This window comes from Entelurus aequoreus, linkage group LG25, assembly GCF_033978785.1.
Source record: "Entelurus aequoreus isolate RoL-2023_Sb linkage group LG25, RoL_Eaeq_v1.1, whole genome shotgun sequence".
NCBI classification, from domain to species: Eukaryota; Metazoa; Chordata; class Actinopteri; order Syngnathiformes; family Syngnathidae; genus Entelurus; species Entelurus aequoreus.
This window is the reverse complement of record NC_084755.1, coordinates 742,451-767,500: the sequence shown is the minus strand read 5'-3', so window position 1 is coordinate 767,500 and position 25,050 is coordinate 742,451. Positions and strand designations below refer to the sequence as shown.

At 41.3% G+C, this 25,050-nt stretch overlaps 1 protein-coding gene across 1 annotated transcript in view; it reads right to left on the bottom strand.

Annotated features, from left to right (window-relative positions):
• The window catches only part of LOC133642935 (sterol regulatory element-binding protein 2-like), a 57,045-nt gene that overhangs the window by 399 nt on the left and 31,596 nt on the right, over positions 1-25,050 (bottom strand). Inside the window, exons 2-12 of the mRNA XM_062037358.1 lie at positions 19,175-19,515; positions 14,538-14,712; positions 14,330-14,460; positions 13,816-14,247; positions 13,619-13,733; positions 13,402-13,547; positions 9,995-10,199; positions 9,747-9,922; positions 7,414-7,663; positions 303-472; positions 38-212 (exon numbers count right to left, since the gene is read on the bottom strand). Coding sequence (XP_061893342.1) covers positions 38-212; positions 303-472; positions 7,414-7,663; positions 9,747-9,922; positions 9,995-10,199; positions 13,402-13,547; positions 13,619-13,733; positions 13,816-14,247; positions 14,330-14,460; positions 14,538-14,712; positions 19,175-19,515 — 2,316 coding nt within the window. The remainder of the gene's footprint in view (positions 1-37; positions 213-302; positions 473-7,413; positions 7,664-9,746; positions 9,923-9,994; positions 10,200-13,401; positions 13,548-13,618; positions 13,734-13,815; positions 14,248-14,329; positions 14,461-14,537; positions 14,713-19,174; positions 19,516-25,050) is intronic.

The following is a 25,050-nucleotide window of genomic DNA, read 5'->3' as shown; positions in this document are numbered from 1 at the left end:
ACCATCTGAATCTTTTTAGGTCTTTTATCATTTGCACCTGGGTCTTCCCTCTGCGACGTAAACACCACATCGATGCTCTCGGACTTCAGCGACCAATCACAGCTTAGGAAGAACTGCCTGCCCAATGGTGTGAAAAGCCAGCGCAGGCAGCGGGGGATCTGCTTTGCTTCCGATGGACTGGCAATGCTCTCTGCACAGCTCAATAAGTAACCCTGGGAGACAAGACCGGGAAATGCTGGCGATGACGACAAGATAATCCAGAGTTATTCCACTCGTATGTCCGAAGACGCTAAGACACGTACGGGCAGGAAGGAGAAATGGAGCCCCAGTACAGCACGCAGGGCTGTGGCTGCAGTGACATTGATCTCGGCGAGCTGGGCTGGAGCCATCTTCCCTTGGGCGCTCTCGCTAAGGTTCACAGCGCTCAGAGACAGAGACAGGGCCCACAAGCCACTGCGCTCGGGCACCTTTCCTGAAGGAAGTGAGAAATTCCACAACTTATTATTTTAACCACTCAAACCTCTCATATTGAGAGTCAGAATTTGCCAAAAAGCAGACGCCTCAACAGATTCTTTTATCAATCAACTTTTTTGTCAGGTTGCAGTACAAAGGGGAACAGGAGTAGGAGAGGGAAAGATTTGCTGCGACTTCTTTGAATTCAAAAATAAAAAACAGAATTGATGTAAATATTACAACTCCAGGGTTTCCCTTTAACGTAATTAAATGTGGCACGCCGCCACAGCATTTTTATTACCACTACAACTTGAAAATAAGGGCTTTTATGTACTTGAAAACAAATTAATATACTATAATGTAGCCCCCAGAAGAAATCACACAAAGTTCGACGCTATTTTTAACTTTTATTACCAAAATTATGACAACAAATTCCAACAGGTTTTACCTCCTGTGCGACGGGACTTTTTGTACTTGAAAACAAATTAAAGTAATATACTATATTGTAGCCCCCAGAAGAAATCACACAAAGTTTGACGCTATTTTTTAACTTTTATTACCAATCTTACGATAACAAATAATGGCACAATTCCAACAGGTTTTACCTCCCGTGAATACACTTTTGTCTCTTTGAGTCTTAGCACAACAACACTTCCTCATTCTCCACCAATCACCTTTCAGGCATGGACAGTGTGTTTGCAACCATGGGGAAAACTGACGTCAAATTTAAACCACATGAACATAGAACATAACATAGGGCTGGGCGATAAGGCGGAAAAAATTATCACGATTAATTTTTTCCTATCATCCGATCTCGATTAATATCACAATTTTTTTTAATCCTCTTTATTTAAAGCGGATTGTCCCGTGCAGGATTATAGCGAGTACCGCATCCCAACGGTTTACTACTGCAGTATCTTGTAACAGACACTTCCACCATGTTTGATAGAGGTAATATATGCTAACAGCGGACAACTGGTGCAACAGTGCAACAGAAAATGTGACCAAATCTGCTGGGTCAAAAGTATACATACAGCAACATACATTATCAATTTTGGTGATGTAGAAAAGTTACAATCAAATCAAATTAGCTTATGGCATGGCCTCTGAACTTCATGTGAGTGATTATGATTGACGACACCTGTTGACTTCTCTGAGCCCATTTAAATAGGGCTCATGTGATGCAGTCATTAGACTCGGTTACAAACCAGACAATGGAAAAGTCAAAGGAACTCAGCACAGATCTGAAAAAAACGCATCATTGACTTGAACAAGTCAGGAAAGTCACTTGGAGCCATTTCAAAGCAGCTTAAGGTCCCAAGAGCAACTGTGCAGACAATTGTTGGTAAGTATAAAGTGCATGGCATGGGTTTTGTCACTGCCACGATCAGGAAGAAAATGCAAGCTATAACCTGCTGCTGAGAGAAAATTGGTCAGGATGATCTAGAGTCAACCGAGAACCACCAAAAAGCAGGTCTGCAATGAATTGGAAGCTGCTGAAACACAGGTGTCAGTGTCCACAGTCAAGCGTGTTTTGCATCGCCATGGACTGAGAGGCGAGAAGGAAGCCCTTGCTCCAGAAGCGGCACCTTAAGGCTCATCTAATGTTTGCTGCTGATCACATGGACAAAGATAAGACCTTCTGGAGGAAAGTTCTGTGGTCAGATGAAAAATTATTTTAGCTGTTTGGCCACAATACCTAGCAATATGTTTGGAGGAGAAAAGGTGAGGCCTTTAATTCCAGGAACACCAATTCCTACTGTCAAGCATGATGGTGGTAGTATTATGCTCTGGGCCTGTTTTGCAGCTAATGGAACTGGTGCTTTACAGAGAGTAAATGGGACAATCACACACAGGATAGGTGACAGAGCGCAGCCCTGGCGGAGACCAACCCCCACTGGAAACGGATCCGACTTACATCCAAGCACCCGGACACAACTCTCGCTTTGGTTGTACAGAGATTGGATGGCCCTCAGCAGGGTTCCCCTCACTCCGTACTCCCTCAGCACCTCCCACAAGATCTCCCGGGGGACCCGGTCATACCCCTTCTCCAAACCCACAAAGCACATGTAGACTGGATAGGCATACTCCCAGGCCTTCTCCAGGATTCCCGCAAGAGTAAAGAGCTGGTCAGTTGTTCCACGACCAGGACGGAAACCACATTGCTCCTCTTGAATCTGAGGTTTGACTATTGGCCGGACCCTCCTTTCCAGTACCTTGGCGTAAACTTTCCCAGGGAGGCTGAGTAGTGTGATACCTCTGTAATTAGCACACATTCTCTGGTCCCCCTTTTTGAAAAGGGGAACCACCACCCCAGTCTGCCACTCCCTCTGCACTGTCCCAGACTTCCACGCAATGTTGAAAAGGCGTATCAACCACGACAGCCAAGTTTGTGATTTTCATGGACAGGATTTCTAGGCAGTCGTGGCCATGGCGGAGAGGGTATACGTCTCGGGGGGCTAAATGTTGCGTCACTGCTGTTTGCAGATGAGGTCCTGATCACCTTCGGTTCGTGACCTTCAGCTCTCACTGGATCGGTTCGCAGCACAGTGTTCAGCGGCTGGAATGAGGATCAGTATCTCCAAATCTGAGGCCACGGTTCTCAGCAGGAAACCGATGGTTTGTACAGTCCAGGTAGAGGACGAGACTCTGTCCTAGGTGGAGGAGTTTAAGTATCTCGGGGTCTTGTTCACGAGTGAGGGAAAGATGGAGAAGGAAATCAGCTGGAGAATCGGAGCAGCTGGGGCAGTATTGCAGTCTCTCTGCCGCACTGTTGTGACGAAACGAGAGCTGAGCCAGAAGGCAAAGCTCTCGGTCTACCAAGCTATCTACATTCCTACTATCACCTATGGTCATGAAGTGTGGGTCATGACCGAAAGAATAAGATCGCGGATACAAGCGGCCGAAATTAGTTTACTCAGAAGGGTAGCTGGCATCTCCCTTAGAGATAGGGTGAGAAGTTCAGTCACCCGAGAGAGACTGAGTAGAGCCGCTGCTCCTTCGCTTGGAAAGGAGCCAGCTTAGGTGGTTCGGGCATCTCGTGCGGATGCCTCACAAGCGTCTCCCTAGGGAGGTCCTCGTTGCACGTCCCACTGGGAGGAGAACCCGCGGCAGGCCAAGGACCAGATGGGGGGATTACATCTCCTCTCTGGCCTGGGAACGCTTCGGGATCCCCCAGGAGGAAGTCGCTAATGTTGCTCTGGAGAGGGAAGTCTGGGGGTCTCTGCTGGAGCTGTTGTCCCCGCGACCCGATTCCGGATAAGCGGTTGAAGATGGATGGATGGAAATGGGACAATGAAAAAGGAGGATTACCTCCAAATTCTTCAGGACAACCTAAAATTATCAGCCCGGACGTTGGGTCTTGGGCGCAGTTGGGTGTTCCAACAGGACAAAGACCCCAAACACACGTCAAAAGTGGTAAAGGAATGGCTAAATCAGGCTAGAATTAAAGTTTTAGAATGGCCTTCCCAAAGTCCTGACTTAAACCCCATTGAGAACATGTGGACAATGCTGAAGAAACAAGTCCATGTCAGAAAACCAACACATTTAGCTGAACTGCACCAATTTTGTCAAGAGGAGTGGTCAAAAATTCAACCAGAAGCTTGTGGATGGCTACCAAAAGCGCCTTACTGCAGTGAAACTTGCTAAGGGACATGTAACCAAATATTAACATTGCTGTATGTATACTTTTGACCCAGCAAATGACTTGAAGACAGAATTGATTGATTGAGTCATTCAACTCAACCACAACGTTGTGGTTCGTTCTTTTTTTAGTGATATAAGAATTAAACTTTCAAATACAACAATTTAAACGTCATTGATGTTATATATATATATATATATATATATATATATATATATACATATACATATACATATATATATATATATATATATATATATATATATATATATATATATATATATATATATATATATATATATATATATATATATATATATATAAACCAGTAATTTCAAAAAAATGCACTCCGCCGTTTGCATTAACAGTTCACCAAAACATTGATGTTATTGAATGTCTCAAATGATCATAATAACCACAAGTGTCATTTCAACACATAAAACATCACCAACAATGTCTGTTAGATCCGGCGCTTGGAAGCTACTAGCGATAACTCATTAGCATGTAGCATTCTTTTCCTCTACTTGACATGACCACAAAGCTTATCAAACTAAAAAGACCACAATTGCCGGGAGGCACACAGCGTACAGCAAACAGTCGCATTGAGATAGAACATGGAAACTGGGACTCCACATGTAAGTGTGAACATTGAAGAAACCCAATTTTTTGCAAAATCAGACCTATTTAGGGCATTTAGGTAAGACAATGTCTTCACAATGTACTCAAATATACAAAACCAGTGAAGTTGGCACGAAGTGTAAATCGTAAATAAAAACAGAATACCGTATTTTTCGGACTATAGGTCGCTCCGGAGTATACGTCGCACCGGCCGAAAATGCACAATAAAGAAGGAAAAAACCATACATAAATGATAAATAAATGATAAATGGGTTATACTTGTATAGCGCTTTTCTACCCTCAAGGTACTCAAAGCGCTTTGACACTATTTCCACATTCATCCATTCACACACACATTCACACACTGAAGGCGGGAGCTGCCATGCAAGGCGCTAACCAGCAGCCATCAGGAGCAAGGGTGAAGTGTCTTGCCCAAGGACACAACGGACGTGACTAGGAAGGTAGAAGGTGGGGATTGAACCCCAGTAACCAGCAACACTCCGATTGCTGGCACAGCCACTCTACCAACTTCGCCACGTCGCACTGGAGTATAAGTCGCATTTTTGGGGGAAATTTATTTGATAAAATCCAACACCAAGAATAGACATTTGAAAGACAATTTAAAATAAATAAAGAATAGTGAACAACAGGCTGAATAAGTGTACGCCATATGACGCACAAATAACCAACTGAGAACGTGCCTGGTATGTTAACGCAACACATCATGGCAAGAGTCATTCAAATAACTATAACATATAGAACATGCTATACGTTTACCAAACAATCTGTCACTCCCGATCGCTAAATCCGATGAAATCTTCTTCCCCGTTGTCGCCTCTGGTATGCGCTGTTTCCTTTCTTTCTGCTGCTCGATCGCCGTTTTCTGCTGCATATTTCACTACGTCCGGCTTGTAATCTGCAGTATAGGATTTCCTTTTCGGTTCCATTTTAGTTCAGCCCTTCTCAGTTTTTATAAGTTACCGCCAATGTTGAAATAATCCATTTTAATAGCTACGGATGTAGCAGCAGTTAGCATCCCATGACCCACAATGCACTTCTGCCATGACGCACAATGACCTTCTGACATGACCCGCCCCCGCCGAATTCTTATTGGTTGACGTGTGTGACGATTGCTGACGTGTGTGTGAAGATTGCGGACATTTGCTTCGTCTCTTACGGGAATGAGATAAATAATATTATTTGATATTTTACGGTAATGTGTTAATAATTTCACACATAAATCGCTCCGGAGTATATGTCGCACACAAACTATGAAAAAAACTGCGATTTATAATCCGAAAAATACGGTACAATGATTTGCAAATCCTTTTTTAAAGATTAAGATTACAGTACCAATGATTGTCACACACACACTAGATGTGGTGAAATTTGTCCTCTGCATTTGTCCCATCCCCTCGGGGAGCAGTGGGCATCAGCGGCGCCGCGCTCGGGAATCATTTTGGTGATTTAACCCCCAACTCCAACCCTTTGTTGCTGAGTGCCAAGCAGGGAGGTTATGGGTCCCATTTTTATAGTCTTTGGTATGACTCGGCTGGGCAATTTATATTCAATTGAATAGACTGCATATACAATATATTTAATGTTCGAACAGAGAAACTAATTTTTTTTTGCAAATAATCATTAACTTAGAATTTAATGGCAGCAACACATTTCAAAAAAGTTGGGACAGGGGCATTTTTACCACTGTATTACATGGCCTTTCCTTTTAAAAACACTCAGTAAACGTTTGGGAACTGAGGAGACACATTTTTGAAGTGGAATTCTTTCCCATTCTTGCTTGATGTACAGCTTAAGTTGTTCAACAGTCCGGGGTCTCCGTTGTGGTATTTTAGGCTTCATAATGTGCCACACATTTTCAATGGGAGACAGGTCTGGACTACAGGCAGGCCAGTCTAGTACCCGCACTCTTATACTATGAAGCCACGCAGTTGTAACACGTGCAGAATGTGTCTTGGCATTGTCTTGCTGAAATAAGCAAAAAGACGTTGCTTGGATGGCAACGTATGTTACCCCAAAACCTGTATGTACCTTTCAGCATTAATGGTGCCTTCACAGATGTGTAAGTTACCCATGCCTTGGTTCACTAATACACCTCCATACCATCACAGATGCTGGCTTTTGAACTTTGCGCCTATAACAATCCGGATGGTTCTTTTCCTCTTTGGTCCGGAGGACACAACGTCCACAGTTTCCAAAAACAATTTGAAATGTGGACTTGTCAGACCACAGAACAAGCATTCCTCAACTTTCTCAGTCTTTTTTGCCACTTGTGCCTGCTTGTTTGAAATATGTTGCAGGCATCAAATTCCAAATGAGCTAATATTTGCAAAAAACACCAAAGTTTACCAGTTCGAACGTTAAGTATCTTGTCTTTGCAGTCTATTCAATTGAATATAAGTTTAAAAGGATTTGCAAATCATTGTATTCTGTTTTTATTTACAATTTACACAACGTGCCAACTTCACTGGTTTTGAGTTTTGTAATATGACACAGCATTATTTTGAATGTTTCTGGAACCACTGCATCGATTATATAACCTGGTTACTGTACCATGCCAAACTAACCTCATACAACCATGCTGTTCCGTACAGACTCAGAACAATCAAAGAATCCAAAATCAAGTGTGCACGGACGTGGGGCAATGGGAATTATTTTAATATCCCAAACACACCGCTTACCTGTGAGTTGCAGTTGGCTCAGACGATGGTAAACCAGTGCTGCATCCTTTGCACTCGTCCTCGCCTCGTCCCCTTCGTGTTTTCCTCCGACTTGGTGAACCAGCCAGCCGACCGGGGTTGGGCGATGCAAACAATAGCGAATCACGTTCCAGGACAACGAGCACACCAGATCCAGTTTGGTGGAGGGCAAAGCTCTGGTTAAGATGGACAGACAGGTCTCTAAACAAGGCAATGCAGCAGCATAGTGCCCCTATGCGAGAAGGGAGACAGAAGCCATTTTAGGGAAAGACTGCAAGGCTAATAAAGGTCTGAACACGACTTTAGCATTGGATTAAGTCGAGATGGACTTTAAGACATACACAAACCAACATCAAACAAGTGAAAAAACCTTATGCAGTGAAGATGCCAGAGCATAAAGTACAAAGAGAAAAAGGGGGCAAGGGGCCTTGAGCAAGGCACCCAACCAGATAACTTTCTGGGGGATGAAAGGGTGATGACTGCTGGTGTGTTAAATCTAGGGATGTTCTGATCAGGGATTTATGCTATCGATTCTGATCATCTGTGAGTGAGATCGCATGTGTTAACTATAAATGTTCTTAATGTATTAATGGTGAGTGCTATTGACAGTTTAACAAGTATAGCACAATATTTTAACTACTTACTTATTCTCTGTTATTTTTGAGCAAAACAAAGTCAATAGTACACAATACCTAAACAAAAAAACTACTATATAGTCCTAATTGAAATCAATATTTCTAGCTAACTTAGCTATTAGCGTGCCCACTCCTGCTTTCACTCAGTGTGTAACATGTTTAGCCTCGTCCTAATACTTGATAATGACACTTAAGATACTAAGTAGGGGTGCACAAAAAAATCGATTCGCATCTGAATGGTGATTCCTACTCATTCCGATCTAAATTGATTAGAATTTTTCAAAAATATATTTAAATTATAAATAAATAAATAAATAAACATAGAAAAATTATACATATACTTTTTATAAGAATCCATTTTAAAAAAGACGTTTTAAAGCCATATCCATGCAACCAGAAACAGCTTTCGGGACATGTAACCTAAGTTTCATTGTAATTATTATACCAAATAATACATATCGAAAATTGGTTTCAATCGAGAATAGTGTTGAATCGAGAATCAATTCGGGGCGGTATAGCTCGGTTGGTAGAGCGGCCGTGCCAGCAACTTTAGGGTTGCAGGTTCGATCCCCGCTTCCGCCATCCTAGTCACTGTCGTTGTGTCCTTGGGCAAGACACTTTACCCACCTGCTCCCAGTGCCACCCACACTGGTTTAAATGTAACTTAGATATTGGGTTTCACAATGTAAAGCGCTTTGAGTCACTTGAGAAAAGCGCTATATTCAATCGTCACCCAAAAAATCGGAATCAGATTGAATCCTTTGGTCCCTAAAAGGTTCACACCCCTACTAACAAGGTACTAAAAAATGCAGTTCATTTACCGTAATGGAGGTGATTAATACCGTATTTTTCGGACTATAAGTCGCTCCGGAGTATAAGTCGCACCGGCCGAAAATGCATAATAAAGAAGGAAAAAAACATATAAGTCGCACTGGAGTATAAGTCGCATTTTTTGGGGAAATTTATTTGATAAAACCCAACACCAAGAATAGACATTTGAAAGGCAATTTAAAATAAATAAAGAATAGTGAACAACAGGCTGAATAAGTGTACGTTATATGAGGCATAAATAACCAACTGAGAACGTGCCTGGTATGTTAACGTAACATATTATGGTAAGAGTCATTCAAATAACTATAACATATAGAACATGCTATGCGTTAATCTGTCACTCCTAATCGCTAAATCCGATGAAATCGTATACGTCTAGTCTCTTACGTGAATGAGCTAAATAATATTATTTGATATTTTACGGCAATGTGTTAACAATTTCACACATAAGTCGCTCCTGAGTATAAATCGCACCCCGGGCCAAACTATAAAAAAAACAGCGACTTATAGTCCGAAAAATACAGTATTAACTTAGGGAAGTGGCTCCACACCGTGTATGGAGATACACAATTAGCCTCTAGCAAGTCAGCCGCGGGACTAAAAAGAAACACATTATCAGCCAGAGGGGACCAGTGTTTGTGATGCATTGAAAGGCATTAATCGGCAATGGCAATCGCATACTTTTTTCAAAGAATATCAGCCGATACTGATTGGTGGTCCGAACAATCGGCACATCCCTTTTTCGCAACAAAGTGGTGTGGCAACTGTGATGTTTAAATGCAGCAGCTAAATTTCATGTCATGCATGCAAGATGTGTAAATAACAACAAAATAGATTTAATGTACTTACACGCTTGAGGTGTGCATCGGCTTGCTTGCGGTGCCTCCAGAAGGACACCGACTTCGGGGAGTGAAGCGGCGTGACAGGTTCCCAAAGGTACAGCACACGGACACAACCCCACACTGCTCCCAGCCCACTGATGACCCAAACCATCAGCCACGGCAACATACAGCGCAGCCATGAGGCTATAGAGTTCGGGAGAAGACAAAAAAGGATTGGGGTGTGGAGATTCTCTCGCCATGGCTAACTTGACTCACCAAAGTCCTGTGTGGGACTCGGGAACCAAACAAGCGTTCTTGACGGCCCATGCCCTGCAGAGAGACTTTGGCTTGAAGACGCGTCAGAGCCCAACAGCGAGGGTAGTGGGTTCAGGGACAGACAGAAGAAGGTCAGGGCACAGAGAAGCAGACGAGAACCATCCATCACGCCGACAGAGAAAGGAGAGTCTGGCTCACACTTCATCTGAAAGAGAGCATGACACAGCTAATATCAGGTGAGCACACATTTATAAATAGGCTTGCCGAGAACAATACTCTTTGTAATGATATCTAGATAAAAACTAAAAACACAAACAGATACGGCCAAAATCATCCCTGAGACGGATAAGCAAATTAAGGGCAGCCTTCAGATGGTCCTCGGTTAACGATGTTCTGTGTTACAAAATTGATTTACCGTATTTTTCAGACTATAAGGTGCACTTAAAATAATTTCATTTTCTCAAAAATCGACAGCGCGCCTTATAACCCGGTGCGGCTAATGTATGAAATAATTATGGTTGTGCTTACCGACCTCGAACTTTGAATATGACCAATGTATGATCCTGTAACTACTTAGTATTGGCTCGATACCTAAATTTGTGGTATCATCCAAAACTAATGTAAAGTATCAAACAGAAGAATAAGTGATTATTACATTTTAACAGAAGTATAGAAAGAACATGTTAAAACAACATTAATAATTAATTTTCTACCGCTTGTCCTTCATGATTTTGAATAAGAAATGATACAATAGCTTATTGCATACGTCAACAGACAAATTAAGAGCCTTTGTTTGCTTACTACTAAAAGTCTAGTACCGTATTTTTCGGATTATAAATCGCTCCGCAGTATACGTCGCACCGGCCGAAAATGCATAATAAAGAAGGAAAAAAACATATATACGTCGCACTCGAGTATAAGTCGCGTTTTTGGGGGAAATTTATTTGATAAAATCCAACACCAAGAAAAGACATTTAAAAGGCAATTTAAAATAAATAAAGAATAGTGAACAACAGGCTGAATAAGTGTACGTTATATGACGCATAAATAACCAAATGAGAATGTGCCTGGTATGTTAACGTAACATATTATGGTAAGAGTCATTCAAATAACTATAACATATAGAACATGCTATACGTTTACCAAACAATCTGTCACTCCTGATTGCTAAATTCGATGAAATCTTCTTCCTCGTCGCTCCTGGTATGCGCCACTAGCGCCCTTTCTTTCTGCTGCTCTATCGCTGTTTTCTGCTGCATATTTCACTACGTCCAGGTTGTAATCTGCAGTATATGATTTCCTTTTCGGTGCCGTTTTTGTTCAGCCCTTCTCAGTTTTTTTTTTAAATGATCCATTTTAATAGCTACGGCAGTAGCATATAGCATATAGCAGTTAGCATCCCATGACCCACCATGCACTTCTGCCATGACCCTCCCCTGCCGAATTCTTATTGGTTGACGTGTGTGTGACGATTGCTGACATTTGCTTCGTCTCTCCGGTGAATTAGATAAATAATATTATTTGATATTTTAGGGTAATGTGTTAATAATTTCACACATAAATCGCTCCAGAGTATATGTCGCACCCACGGCCAAACTATGAAAAAAACTGCGACTTATAATCCGAAAAATACGGTATGCTCACTATTTCATTGAAGGACAAAATTGTTGTTGGATTGCAATTAGGGCTGGGCGATATGGCCTTTTATTAATATCTTGATATTTTTGGGCCATGTCACGATATATATCTCGATATTTTGCCTAAGCCTTGAATTAACACTTGATGCATATAATTACACCAGTATGATGATTCTATGTGTATACATTAAAACATTCTTGTTCATACTGCATTAATATATGCTAATTTTAAACTTTCATGCAGAGAGGGAAATCACAACTAAGTCAATGTACCAAAACTATATTTATTAAACAGTTATTAAGCAGTGGCACAAACATTCATGTAATTTCAAAACAGAAGTGCAAGATTGTCAGAGACATTTTAAAACAAGCTATTAGTGCACTTTTGCATGATGTCACTAAGATGACATATCAAAACAACACTAAATTAATGTGCACTTTTTGTAAAGAACGCCACTACAATATTTTAAAACTAATAAAGTGCACTTTTGTGCATGATGTCACATAAGATATTTCAAAAAGTCTAAAATAAAATATAGCTGCATAATAGGAAATCAAATAGTGTATGTCCTTCGCTATGTGGTAGGTTACTGCGGATGTGATCTCCTTCTGTTGTTGACTATTTTTTTCATATGGAGTTGATGTGGAAATGGAAGACGCCAGGCTCAATTGGATCAGTGCTTGTTGCTTCGGCATTTTGTTGAGATGTTGACATGCAGAGTTTCAAGCACTCCTTATTCTCTAGCGGGTAACTTTTCAAATGATGCTACAAATTAGTAGTGCTGCTACGTTTTGTAGCAACGCTTTTGCCGCATACTTGACATATTACAGTTGTCTGTTCGACATCTTTCCGCTTGAAGCCAAACGAACGCCAGCACCCTGTGCTGTTTTTCTTGGGAATTAATTCTTCTTCCTCCATTTGGTACCAGATTGGCACCTTCTCTCTCTCGTATTATCACTCGCACCGCTGCGCTAGCACCACCTGCCACTGCTAACTTTACCCATGCCGCTAACTCTCTGCTCCGCGAGAGCGTATGACGTTGCACACGCGACAGTATGTGACGTATGTAACAAGGTGCGCTTGTTTTATTTCTCTGTGAGAAGGAGAGACAAGAAAGAGTGAGAAAAGCCTGTAGTCTAATGCCCGCAGCTAAAAGCAACTGTGTGAGAACGTATACTCGAATACTCACGATATAGTAATTTTCTACATCGCACAGAGACAAACCCGCGATACATCGAGTATATTTGATATATCGCCCAGTCCTAATTGCAATAAAGTTAAAGTTAAAGTACCACTGATAGTCACACACACACTAGGTGTGGTGAAATTATCCTCTGCATTTGACCCATCCCCATGTTCACCCCCTGGGAGGTGAGGGGAACAGTGAGCAGCAGCAGTGGCCGCGCTCGGGAATCATTTGGTGATTTAACCCCCAATTCCAACCCTTGATGTTCAGTGCCAAGCAGGGAGGCAATGGGTCCCATTTTTATAGTCTTTGGTATGTCTCGGACAGGTTTTGAACTCACAACCTTCCAGTCTCAGGGCGACACTCTAACCACAAGGCCACTGAGCAGGTAATAGTAAGAAACATATGTTTAATGTACCATAAGATTTTTTGTTGATATAAAGCCAATAATGTCATTTTTTGTGGTCCCTTTTAGTTAGAAAAGTATCAAAAAGTATCGAAATACACATTGGTACCGGTACCAAAATATTGGTATCGGGACAACCCTAGTGTAAATAGTGTGACTGAAGAAAAGTGGCCTCACCAGCTCGTCATCAAGTAATGGGGTGCCAGGCTCAGAGTCCAAACATAATGGCGAGTACTGGAGGGGGGAGCCAGAGTCAGAGGCCGGAGGTGACATTATCGGAATTTCCTCTTTCGGCTCCATATCCTCGGACAGTGTCACTAGCTCTGAAATAAAGACAGTTCGTAATTAAGCCAAACGTGGTACACACGGCTCTTGACGTATTCATGACACATACTGTTCCTCTGGTTGGCCATCCTGAGGGTCAGGTTCTCCTGACGGAGTTTGTGGTTGACCTGTTTCAGGTACTTAATGTAGTCAATAGCTTTGCTCAACACTCCCGACTTATGCATCTGTAGAAAAAAACACACATACTCAGAGACTAATAAAGTGAGTTGAGCAGTTTTTTATTTTGAACATAACAAAAACGCTGACCTTAACATCATTGCCCACAACCAAGTTTCTGAGCTCCACAATCTTGTCATTGATGGACGAGCGGTACCTCTTTTCAACAATGTTGTGGGTGGTTCTCCTCTCACCCTCTTTTACCACCCCTCCTTGGCACATCAGACTTCCTGTCACCGGGCTCAGCTCTCCGTTGGCGACATGTGTGTTATGGGCGCAGCCTGATGGTACCTGTTTAAGGGTGAGCTTATCTCCCCCTCCCACCATAAAAGGAATCGTAGTCTTTTGAGGGTACTGATAGCTGTATAACGGGACTTGCAGTGTCGTGTTCTGGGGGGTTGTGGTAAAGGTGGTGATCCCCGCTGGGTGTTGCATGGTTGTGAGTACCTGAGTACATTCTGGTTTAAATGTCGTCAAAACAAGGGAATCAGTATTTAGAATTTGAGGCTGTGGAACCAGAACCTGACGAAAGAACCCCAAAACAGAAGTTTAGGATCTGGCATCTGTAAGATTTTTAGAGACCAGCATAGTTGTGGTTACTCACAGGCTGCTGCACAGCATGGATCGCAGTGGGCGCCGTGGAGATAGTCTGGATGGTTTGACCAGTGGGTGTCAGAAGGGGGTGATGCTGAAACGTCACTGGGCTCATGATGCTCGGTACCTGTGGTTGGAGCACTGGGAAGGGGAGAACGACAAAAACAAATGAGCGAGGAAAACACATTCAAAGAGCTTCTGTTCAATTTCTTCAAAACCTGGGAAACCAGGAGTAGGGCTTTGGGCGCAGATGACTGGGTTTGGGATAAAACGGGACTGGCCACTGTTGGAAGCAACCATCACAGCTTGGGTGGCTTGTCTCGGGATCGCTGTTGGAACCAGGGTGTGTACTGGGAATCGCTGAGTCTGCATTGGGATCGAGTGTGTCTGCACCTGCATTTTAAAACAATTGCTTTGATCATTAAAGCTTTCCTTTCAGGTTGGGCCACAATGCAGAATACTGACATATGAGAAACTGGCTGAAAAACATATACATACTTTATCAATCAATCAATATCCTTTATCTAGTCAGGTAAAAAAAAACCTCACTGAGGTTAAAATCTCTTTTCCAAGAGTGACCTGGCCAAGAGGGCAGCTCTACAAAATTACATAAACATATATATAACAACAAAAACAGCAGCAGTTTTGTAATCTGCACGGTCTTTCCCAGCTAATATCGCTACCTACAAGGGTGTGTGATTCCACCCAATCAACCATAGATCTCATTCTCACTTCGGATCATAGATCTCATTCTCACTTCAGATCGGCCTAAAATCAAAAATAGTGGGGTCATGATCTGTGGTCTTAGCGACCACTATCTAACCTTCTGCACCCGCAAAATAGCTAAACCTAAAGCCAATGGCCACATAACCGCCCAATCCAGATCCCTCAAAAAATACTCCAATGACAATTTCAATTTAAAATTAGATGAGTGGGACTGGTCCCCTGTGCTCGCGAGCAACATGGTCGATGTTGCTTGGGATCGCTTCAAAACGGCGTTCCTAAAGATACTAAATGACATGGCTCCCGTGAAAACAGTCAGGATCAAAGCCCGCTCGGAACCATGGATGAATCCGGACCTATTAGCTGCCATAAAAGACAGAGACAGGTAATACTCTGAATACCAAAAATGTAAAACAGAAGTAGATAAACAACCCAATAATATCAACCTCAAATTACTCCTTTCAACTCTCAAAAAGCATTGCAATAAATTAAGAAATAAGTCAACCAACCTGACTAAATCCTTAAAAAAAAATTACATTAACGACAAAATAGAGGAAAACACAAATAAGCCACGTGAGCTCTGTAAAATTCTCAAAAACCAGCTTCCTGGTTGCAGCCAGAAACTTAAAACAAGACTCACCAACATCAGCATCAAGGAGGGTGACTCCCTCATTACAGACAAAATGGAGGTAGCCAGCAGACTTAACATCTTTTTCAATTACAAATGGTCACAGCTGATGAGGTGTTTAAAAAATTGAGCGCGCTCCACCCTAACAAGGCCACCGGCCTTGATAATATTCCCTCCAGATTCTTTAGGAACTCTGCCTCCATCATTGCCCCGATCATCACGCACATAATAAACCTATCAATTACACAAGGCCAAGTACCAAAAGATTTTAAGATAGCAAGAGTAACTCCCCTCTTTAAAAAAGGAAGCAAATTGGAACCTGGCAACTACCGACCTGTTTCTATTCTCAGTTCCATTTCGAAAGTAATGGAGAAAATAGTTTGTGAACAGGTCGATAGTTACCTTGCCACTAACAAACTCATGTACAAATTCCAATCCGGCTTCAGAACTAACCACTCCACTGACACATGCCTTCTCTATCTGACCGACCACATCAAACATGAGGTGGACGCGGGCAAACACTGCGGCATGGTCATGCTGGACCTTCAGAAGGCCTTTGACACCGTTAACCACGCTATACTGTTGGATAAGCTCAGAGCAATCGGATTTAACAAAACCTCATGGAGCTGGATGCAATCTTACTTGGAGGGGAGGGAGCAGGTGGTAGAGGTGAACGGCACCGTGTCCCCCCCGCCATAACCACAACACCAGGGGGAGCTCCACTAACCACGTTAAACCCAGATTCCGAACTAACAAAGGTCTTAACTCATTTTCTTTCTATGCCACATCAATGTGGAATGCGCTCCCAACAGGTTAAAAGAAAGGGCATCTCTATCCTCCTTCAAAACCGCAATAAAAGTTCACCTCCAGGCAGCTACAACCCTAAACTAACACCCTCCCCGGATTGCTAATAATCAAATGCAGATACTTTTTCTTATGCCTTCGATCTCTCTCTCTCTCTCTCTCTCTTACTTGATGTCCATATCCTACCCCCCCCCTCCACACCCCTGATTGTAAATAATGTAAATAATTCAATGTGATTATCTTGTGTGATGACTGTATTATGATGATAGTATATATCTGTATCATGAATCAATTTAAGTGGACCCCGACTTAAACAAGTTGAAAAACTTATTCGGGTGTTACCATTTAGTGGTCAATTGTACGGAATATGTACTTCACTGTGCAACCTACTAATAAAAGTCTCAATCAATCAATCAATCAAGTCACACACCACAGTTAAGAGTGTACATTACTTACAACATTAATATAAAATCATGTGATGGGTCAAGAAAATATAAAATGTTTAAATAAAAACAAATTAAAATAAAATACAATGCTCAAAAGAACTGGTTTCTTTATCCTTTAAAATGGGCTGACATTCCCCAAAAGGGATCAACCTCAGATCCTTTTGAAAGCCATTCCAAGACCATGGAGCAGCATATCTGAAGGGTTTTTTTTGTCCAAGATTTGTGTTGGCTCTAGGAACAAAACATGTTAAGGATGTCCTGCAACCTTAAGCCAGAGCGACTGGAGTCTCTACACATGTAAGGACATAAATAAGGGGGAGAGCAAGAAGTGATTTATATCTAAAACCATCCATCGAGAAAATCTTGGAACAGATAAAGATGGACAGTTTGCCGTTGCACATAAAGTGCATGGTGGACAAGGTTGCCACAACCAGTAATAAAACGTAAAGGCACAGTGATATAAACTATGCCGTTTTCTCAAATAGGTGTAGAGTGCATTTGTACAAAAGCCAGTCTCTATAATCTAGCAGAGGCATGAAAGTGGTTAGGATCAAGCATTTCCTAACTTCTAAGGAAAAACAAGACAAAGACAAAGAAAAAAAATATTTTCAATGTGATATTTGGAAGGACAAGTTCTCATCAATAACAATCCCTAAGTACTTATATGTCATGACCTTTTCAAGTTCAAACCTATGAGCAGTTGATCTGTTTGGAATGTTCAATGGCAGTCGTTGGAGAATAACATCACCTTAAATTTATGTATATATATTTAGCGCTAGTCTAAGCTGAGTCAGCTGGGACTGAACATCATCAAAAGCTGACTCCAAGAGCTCAAAACGTTCACGCTACAGCTGGGGATGAACAATATACAGTATATGACTGTGTCATGTGCATAAAAATGGAACGTATCATCCGACACATTACTGCAAGATACCTGTGGCGGTTGGGGCTTGGTTATGGGCGTAGTCACCAGGGCGTCAGAGCAATTTGCATAATTTGCTTTGATATATGATTTTCTTTAAAAAGGCTCAAAAATGTATTTGTACATTTAAAGCAAATCTGTTAGGAATTAGTATTTTTTTAAAAAATAGTTTTGCCATATTTTCAATTGTTGGTGCTTTTTGTACAATGTACTTTGTTGAGATTTTTTCAAGTGTTTCCAGACTTTAATAACTTTTTTCTAAATGAAAAACAACTAGCAACAAATGTAGCATCTTCTTATGGTGTTATTATAAAATGTACTCGTGTTTAGAGACTTCTTCTGCCACTCGATGTCTCTGACGAAAGATGCTATCTGCAGCGAGCATGACGTCACACTTGCTTGGCGCTGTTGCTCTAATTGGACTTTCTCTGCCTAAAAGCCGCCACTGTCCTCTTAATATTTGCGCATTTGTAGATGGATGTTCGCGAGTATATCTGCAATAGATATAAAAATCACATCCAGATCGCAGACATGCTGACAACGCTCCAGTTTTTCCCATGGTTGCAAACACACCGTGCGTGCCTGAAAGGTGATTGGCGGAGAATGAGGAAGTATTGTTGAGAGTCCGGAATCACAAGACTAAAAGTGTTTGCACGGGAGGTAAAACGTGTTGGAATTTGTTGTCATAAGTTTGGTAATAAAAGTTAAAAATAGCGTTGGACTTTGTGTTTTCTTCTGGGGGCTATAATACATTGCTTTAATTTGTTTTCAAGTTAAAAAAAATCAAATAAATATCTATATTTTCAAGGTGTGGCGGTAATACACAATGCCGTGACATTAAGGGGAAACCCTGCATTATCACAGAGATTATTTACATAGATGGAAAACAGCAAAGGACCTAATATGGAACCCAGAGGTACACCCTTTAATACAGGGAGGAAAGACAAAGAGGACTTAGCAAACTGGGTTCTATCGGACATGCTATTAGAAAAACACTTTGCAATATGCTGAGGTAGGCCAGTCCTGTCTAGTCAGTCTGCCAAAATGATATAGTCGACAGTATCAAATGCTTTTGACAAGTCGATAAATAAAGCTGCACAATATTTTTTGCAATCCAGTGTCTCAATAATGTCATTCACAACTTTAATAGCAGCGGTTACGGTGCTGTCTCTTTCTAAAACCTGATTGTTGTTGAGAAAGCAGATCATAGGTGTCTAAGAATTCTTTAAGCTGTTCACTAACAAACTTTTCAAGAACTTTAGCTTTAAGGCACCGATGAACTAAAACAAGCTTTTCTCGACTTCAAAGATGACGTGTATAAAATGCACAAACCTGGATGGTGGACTGAGCCATCGGTTGGGGTTGGATGGGTTGGACCACTGGGGGTCGTGGCTGGAGCGGCGGGGGGCTGCGGGTCACATGCTGCTGCCCTGTGGATGCTGTGGCAGGGGTCTGAGTAGGGGAGAGAGAAGGCGGGAGCGACCCGGACCTGGGTGACAGCGACTGGGGGGCAGAGAGGCCGGCGTTGGGGAATTGTGGGACGACTGGGGTCAATGTTTGGGGAGTCTGAGGGTTTTGATTGGCGGGTCGAGGAGAGGTGCTGAGAGAGCCAGAGATGGCCATCGGCTCCTCAAACAGGTCTGGGAAGTCGCCCTTGACATACTGGAGCATCTCTGAGGAAATGGGCAAATGAATAAAAATTTAAATATGCTGACATCATAAAGAAGAAATATACATTCCAACATGAATGTATATTAATATACATGCCATAAATCATCAAGTTATGGCATTCTATATAATTTATAAACATCATGTGCTAGTTTTCTTGTTTCTTTTTCACAGCAGTCACTTTGAAGTCTGCTAATTCGATCCATAACTTTACATACTAATAAAGTTAGTATTATTTGCAGATGATACAACGGCATTTTGTTCAGGAGAGAACACACAGAAGCTAATACAAATAACAGAAGAAATTAACAAATTAAAATGATGGTGTGACAAAAACAGACTATCTTTGAATCTCAGTAAGACTAAAATAATGCTATTTGGTAACAGTAGAAGAGAAAGTCAAACACAAATACAAATAGACAAAGTAAATATTGAAACGGTAAAAGAAAACACATTTTTGGGTGTAATAATAGATGATAAAATGAATTGGAAGTCTCATGTAAATAAATGATAAATGGGTTATACTTGTATAGCGCTTTTCTACCTTCAAGGTACTCAAAGCGCTTTGACAGTATTTCCACATTTACCCATTCACACACACATTCACACACTGATGGCGGGAGCTGCCATGCAAGGCGCTAACCAGCAGCCATCAGAGGCAAAGGGTGAAGTGTCTTGCCCAAGGACACAACGGACGTGACTAGGAAGGTAGAAGGTGGGAATTGAACCCCAGTAACCAGCAACACTCCGATTGCTGGCACAGCCACTCTACCAACTTCGCCACGCCGTCCCCATGTAAAAAAATATACAACATAAAGTAGCAAGAAACACATCACATGAATAAAGCAAAACATGTTCTAGACCTTACATCCATCCATTTTCTACCGCTTGTCCCTTTCGGGGTTGCGGGGGTTGCTGGAGCCTATCTCAGCTGCATTCGGGCGGAAGGCAGGGTACACCCTGGACAAGTCGCCACCTCATCGCAGGGCCAACACAGATAGACAGACAACATTCACACTCACATTCACACACTAGGGCCAATTTAGTGTTGCCAATCAACCTATCCCCAGGTGCATGTATATATATATATGTGTGTATATTAGTGTGTGTATATATATGTGTGTGTGTGTGTGTGTATATATATAGGTGCATGTCTTTGGAGGTGGGAGGAAGCCAGAGTACCCGAAGGGAAACCACGCAGTCACGGGGAGAACATGCAAACTCCACACAGAAAGATCCCAAGCTTCATATTGTGAGGCACATGCCTGTCCACCGTGCTCCCCTGTTCTTAACCAAAAAACACTTAATATTCTCTACTGCTCACGAGTGTTACATATCTGAGTTATTGTGTAGAAATATGGGGAAACAACTACCGTAGCACTAACTGTGTTACAAAAAAGATAAATAAGAATAATACATAATGTTGGATACAGAGAACATACAAACCCTTTATTGATTAAATCACAATTATTGAAATTCAACGATTTGGTGCATTTGCAAACAGCTAAAATGATGTACAAAGCAAACTATAACCTGATACCCAAGAATGTACAACAATTCTTCTCAACAAAAGAGGATGATTTAATTCCACATACAGATATGCTAAAGGCTTTAAGTGTTGTACGAACATACACATGTTTTAAATTAGATTTTCCTATAAGGTTATATTTAACCTTACACATGTTTTAAATTAGATTTTCCTATAAGGTTATATTTAACCTTATAGGAAAATCTAATTTAAAACATGTGTATGTTCGTACAACACTTAAAACCTTTAGCATATCTGTATGTGGAATTAAATAATGGAACGGATTAAGCAAAGAAATCTAACAAAGCACCAATTGGATTCAGTTTAAGAGACTGTTCAAACTACAAGTGAAGTGAAGTGAAGTGAATTACATTTATATAGCGCTTTTTCTCAAGTGACTCAAAGCACTTTACATTGTGAAACCCAATATCTAAGTTACATTTAAACCAGTGTGGGTGGCACTGGGAGCAGGTGGGTAAAGTGTCTTGCCCAAGGACACAACGGCAGTGACTAGGATGGCGGAAGCGGGGATCGAACCTGCAACCCTCAAGTTGCTGGCACGGCCGCTCTACCAACCGAGCTATACCGCCCCGTTCACAAAGTACACAGAACAAGAATTATGATGAACATCTTGAACCCTTTTTTTTTTTTTTATTGAGACAAAAATGATTTATGTGTTTAATATTTGTATGCTTACTATGGTATATTATTTTTATTATTATTTATTTGTTCACTGTTCTGTTACAGAGAACAGGGACGGCGTGGCGAAGTTGGTAGAGTGGCTGTGCCAGCAATCGGAGTCTTGCTGGTTACTGGGGTTCAATTCCCACCTTCTACCTTCCTAGTCACGTCCGTTGTCCTTGGGCAAGACACTTCACCCTTTGCCTCTGATGGCTGCTGGTTAGCGCCTTGCATGGCAGCTCCCGCCATCAGTGTGTGAATGTGTGTGTGAATGGGTAAATGTGGAAATACTGTCAAAGCGTTTTGAGTACCTTGAAGGTAGAAAAGCGCTATACAAGTATAACCCATTTATCATTTATTTAACAATGAAATTGGATCAAATTGCTATGGTATGAAAAGGGGTAGGATTAAATAAGCTATGCTTCTTCCTACTCCTTTTTGGACTTGCTGTAATGAAACAACTGAAACTGTGTGATGCATTACATTGTATCGTATGCATGTTCCAAATAAACTGGAACTGAACTGAACTGAAGTGAAGTACTAAGGTTGTGAGCAATTTGTGGTTCAATTTCGATTATTGGGTTGACGATTCGGTTCAAAATCGTTTCTCAACTCAAAGAAAACGTTTAGTAACAAATGGTGCCGATTCCATGATGAACTACATTCCTCTGTGAACTAGACCAGTGTTTTTCAACCTTTTTTGAGCCTAGGCACATTTTTTGCGTTGAAAAAAATCCCGTAGCACACCACCAGCAGAAATCATTAAAAAACGAAACTCGGTTGACAGTAAAAAGTCGTTGTCGCAGGTGTTGGATATGAATTTAAACCATAACCAACCATGCATCAATATAGCTCTTGTCTCAAAGTAGGTGTACTGTCACGACCTGTCACATCACGACGTGACTTATTTGGAGTTTTTTGCTGTTTTCCTGTCTGTAGTGTTTTAGTTCTGGTCTTGTGCTCCTATTTTGGTGACTTTTTCTCTTTTTTGGTATTTTCCTGTAGAAGTTTCATGTCTTCCTTTGAGCGATATTTCCCGCATGTACTTTGTTTTGGCAATCAAGAATATTTCAACGCAATTAAGTGAAATTAGATAATCTCCCACGTAGGGCTGGGCGATATATCGATATACGCGATATATCGCGGGTTTGTCTATGTGCGATATAGAAAATTACTATATCGTGATATTCGAGTATACGTTCTCACGCAGTTGCTTTTAGCTGCTGGCATTACACGACAGGCTCTTCCCACTCTGTCTTGTCTCTCCTTCTCACAGACAGAAAGCGCACCTTCTTACACACGTCACATACTGTCATGTCATACGTCACATACGTATACGCCCTCGCGCAGCAGAGAGGTAGCGGCATGGGTAACATTAGCTGTGATGCGAGTAGTAATACGAGAGAAAGAAGGTGCGAATCTGGTAACAAATGAAGGAAGAATTAATTCCCAAGAAAAACAGCATGGGGTCCATCGTCTGGCGGTGGTTTGGCTTCAAGTGGGAATATGTCGAACAGACAACCGTAATTTGTCAAGTGTGGGGCAAAAGCGTTTCTACAAAAAGTAGCATTACTGCTAATATGTAGCATCGTTTCAAAAGTCACCTGCTAGAGAATGAAGAGTGCTTACTCCGCATGTCAACATCCCCGTTCGGTGCCACACGCCCACACCATCAAAATGCCGAGGCAAACATTTCCAGATCAACACCGTATGAAAAAAAGAGTCAACAACAAAAGGAGATAATGTTGTGGAATACGTGTAATTACGTGGACCCCGACTTAAACAAGTTGGAAAACTTATTTGGGTGTTACCATTTAGTGGTCAATTGTACGGAATATGTACTGAACTGTGCGATCTACTAATAAAAGTTTCAATCAATCAATCAATCAAAAAGTCCGCAGTAACCTACCACATAGCGAAGGACGAACACTATTTGATTTCCTATTATGCAGCTCATTTTTATTTGACACTTATTGAAATATCTTGTGTGACATCATGTTTTAAACTATTGTAGTGGCGTTCTGTACAAAAAGTGCACTTTAATTTAGTGTTGTTTTGATAAGTCATCTTAGTGACACCATGCACAAAAGTGCACTAATAGCTTCTTTTAAAATGTCTCAATCTAAAATGACAATCTTGCACTTTTTGTTTTGGAAATTACATGAATGTCTGTGCCACTGCTTAATAACAGTTTAATAAATACAGTTTTGGTAAATTGACTTAGTTGTGATTTCCTTCTCTGCCTGAAAGTTTAAAATTAGCATATATTAATGCAGTATGAACAAGAATGTTTTAATGTAGACACATAGAATCATCATACTGGTGTGATTATATGTATCAAGTGTTAATTCAAGGCTAAGGCAAAATATCGAGCTATATATCGTGTATCGCGATATGGCCTAAAAATATAGAGATATTAAAAAAAGGCCATATCGCCCAGCCCTACTCCCACGGCACACCAGACTGTATCTCACGTGTGCCGTGGCACAGTGGTTAAAAAACACTGAACTAGATCACATTTGCAGACCACACTGTTACTTGTAGGTCTAAAACTTGGCAAGGAACCACTACAACTGTGCTTATTACTTCATGTCCTTGGGTGAAACGGAAAAGCGTTGGCCAATCATATGGGGCCAAGGGTGTTTAGATAGGGCCTAGGAGCGTGGAGGCCGTTAACCAGCAGGAAGATAAGACGGGACACCCCAGCGAATGCTGCAGACTGGCCTTGAACACAGACAGCTTGTGATCGCGGCCTTGAAAAATTATGTGTTCCTTTTTTGCTGATGATGGTGTAGTAGAATTTCTGACCTTTGACCTATATTTCTTGTCTTTTAAGAATGTCCTCTCATTTTCAATTCTCTTCTATTTTGTGCCATTGAATGGACCAGTTGTGGGACAAAGGTGAATATGGAGTTATGCCAACCTGTCTACAGAATGTTTAGATTTTCCAAATATGACTAGGAGATACAAGGTTGTTTTGGAACAGACAAAACCAAAACAAAACAATCGTGGCGCATTAGATAACAAACAATGACGCACAAGAGACATATAAAAAATGGCAGAAGACCGGAACTCGACAGTGATTTTGGCTTGTGTGTGTCTTGTTTACTCCGGAGTAAAGTCAAGTCAAAGTCAGCTTTATTGTCAAACAACTGTTTGTACAGGACATACAGGTGGACGAAATTACGTTCCTCTCACATCCACGGTGTCTATAAATATAAAGTGTAAAAGAAGAATAAAAAAGACAACAATTTAAACAGTCGCATGAGGGGGGGGAAAAATATACAGGGGAAGAAGATATTACCAGAATATCTATAATATCTATCTATTG